General features: G+C 40.9%; 1 protein-coding gene across 1 annotated transcript in view; it reads right to left on the minus strand.

Annotated features, from left to right (window-relative positions):
* The window catches only part of LOC106531563 (mannosyl-oligosaccharide 1,2-alpha-mannosidase IA), a gene marked incomplete at its 3' end in the record, with an annotated part of 155151 nt that extends 153660 nt beyond the window's left edge, over positions 1–1491 (minus strand). Inside the window, 1 exon segment of the mRNA XM_014027463.1 lies at positions 742–1491. Coding sequence (XP_013882917.1) covers positions 742–1242 — 501 coding nt within the window.
* Between the last annotated feature and the right edge of the window lie 1191 nt (positions 1492–2682).

The raw sequence follows: 2682 nt of genomic DNA on the forward strand, positions 1-2682 counted from the left end.
TTATTCAGTTAGTTAGTTAGTTAGTTAGTTAGTTAGTTAGTTAGTTAGTTAGTTAGTTAGTTAGTTAGTTAGTTAGTTAGTTGTTTTTTTAGCTACTGGTTTGCTTATTTTAGCTGTTAATGACTGAATTGCCAGTCTTAGCAGTTGGCTACTTTTCAGTTGATCCTAGCTTTAGCTACTACGTTTATTTTAATTGTAGCTACTGTTTTGCTGATCTTAAGTTTTAGCAAATGATTAGCCAATCTTAGCTGTAAGCTACTGTTGTTCTGCTACTAGCTTTAGCTACTTTGTTTTATTTATGCTTATTCATGTATGCATTCATTCATTCATTCATTCATTCATTCATTCAGTTAGTTGGTTTTTTAGCTAGTGGTTTGCTGATTTTAGCTGTTAATGACTGAATTGCCAGTCTTAGCTGTTGGCTACTTTTCAGCAGATAACTTTAGCTACTGTATATATATTTTTATTTTAGCTCCTGTTGTAGATTTTAAACTCTGCTCTGTTAATTTTTAGCTACTTTTCTGCTAATCTTAGCTCTTTGAAGTTTGTTACAGTTTCAGAGAAAAGTCACTGAATTCACACAGAAAATAAATCTTATTTATCAGGTTTTCTTCAGGTTGTTGTTTACTAAAACCTCTGACATGTAAACACAGAGTTGTGGTCTGTGTCCAGTCCTGCTGTGTCACAAACACACAACATTTGATGAGAACAGAGAAAAGGCAGAGGGTTTAGCAGTCTTACCTGTTTGACTTTATTCCGTCGCTCCCTGGTTTCGGGGTCCACCGGTTCGTGTCCGGTCGCCCCGGGGGGGCGGTGATAGTCGATGACAGGTAAATTATTCCCACCTTGACCCAGACGCTCATTAGCAAGTTTACTCTTGTCGGTTGAGATCTCCGCTTTGATAACTCCCGGGGGTTTCTGCAGAGTGTCCTTGGCTTCCAGCAGAGCCTTCTCGTGGTCTCGTTTGATCTTATCCAGGTTCCGTTCTTCGTTCCCAGCCGAACCGGAGTCGATGCTCTCCGGACCKGTGCGGGTGTTGGTCTCCACCGGCGGGGAACGGAAGAAAACTCCGCTGAGCAGCTTCGACGAGTCCGGCAGGAAGAAGATAGCCCCGAAGCACAGCGTGATGAACGCGCTGAACACCAACAACAAAATGAACTTCTCCGTCAACCTGAACGAAGTCGGGCTGGCCGACTTCCGACTCGGAGTGGCGGTAAAAGGTAGAAGAGTTGCGACTGGCATTTTCCCCTCTTCCTACAACTCGAACTGAGAGGAAAAAGGAGAACAAATGTGTTTAATGTTGTTCCGGCGGTCGGTGGGGGCTCAGCGTCGGCTCGCTCTCTTCAGAAACCCGTTTCCAGATGACACGAAGCGGTTTAAATGAGAAGTATCGACGGTTAAAAGTTGCGAGGCGGAGCGGACATCCATGCCGAACACTCTCCACAGACAGCCCGCGTTCAACAGCTCCCGCAGACAGGAAGCAGCGGAGGGTGGGCGGGGCGTGGCTGACAGCCGTGATGAGCTAATCACGTTCTCCTCGCTGATTGGTGGAAGCTCTGAAAGGGGGTGGGACTCCCTGTGAGCAACACCCATGGAAGGAATGAGCAGTGGTGGGCACAGTTCCCCTAAAGCACTAATATGGGAACTAATTTTCTGATTAGTGATTTAGGGCTTTTGCTAATTTCTTAATTCATTAGTGGATTAACACTTGCTAAATTTTATGGGCTAAATTTATAAGCACTAAATTAGTTCTTTAAATATTATGGATCAACATTAATGTTAACAGCTGAGGGTGAAAGCTGTCAAACGTTGGTCACATGTGTGTCACTTCACTAGATCAGAGGTTCACAAACTGGGGTCCCTGGACCCCCAGGGGTCTGCGAGAGGTAACTTGGGGGTCCTCAAATTTTTTTACTAAAATGTTAATTTGATTTTTATTTTTTTAAATGAATGGAGAACAATGAACTGATAAAAACATAATAAACTTAATTAAAATTTATATTACTATGGCATTTAGGGGTTGAAATGACAATAAATTATCTTTTAAAACAGCTCGGGGTTTATGAGGGGGTCCCTGGACCTTGTAAGGGGTCCCCAGACCCAAAAGGTTTGAGAACCCCTGCACTAGATCAGTGGTTTTCAAACTTTTTTTGTTTCCGACCCACAAAATAACAGCTGCAGACACTCGTGACCCCAGATGTTACGTGTTTACGTAGCAAACTTTACTAATAACTCTGTTATCATGGGATTAATAACTATAAACAAACCTAGCAGCTGTGATACTAATTTTATTCATTTATGATTAATTAAAAAATTGTAATAATCCTGATGAAAATATTCCATCAGCATATAATTTTTTTAATTTAAATTCATGTCTGGAAATCATCTGGGGACCTGTGGAGCTCAATTGGGGTCATAAGTTTTGTTCAAAATTAAAAAAAATTGAAACTGAAAAGAAGAGATTTGTACGGAAGAGGATTAGGGCCACTGAAAAATAAAAAAAAGGAATTCTGACTTTAATCTCAGAATTCTGAGATTAAGTCAGAAATCTGACAAGGAGCTTATTTTTTTTTTTTGAATGAATGAATGATTTAGTTATTTGGGACAGTGTGCACTTAAAACATAATTTGATGCATTGCACCAGATTTAGCCTAAGGCTAATTTACATCTGTGGTGCTATGG

This window comes from Austrofundulus limnaeus, unplaced genomic scaffold, assembly GCF_001266775.1.
Source record: "Austrofundulus limnaeus strain Quisiro unplaced genomic scaffold, Austrofundulus_limnaeus-1.0 Scaffold650, whole genome shotgun sequence".
NCBI classification, from domain to species: Eukaryota; Metazoa; Chordata; class Actinopteri; order Cyprinodontiformes; family Rivulidae; genus Austrofundulus; species Austrofundulus limnaeus.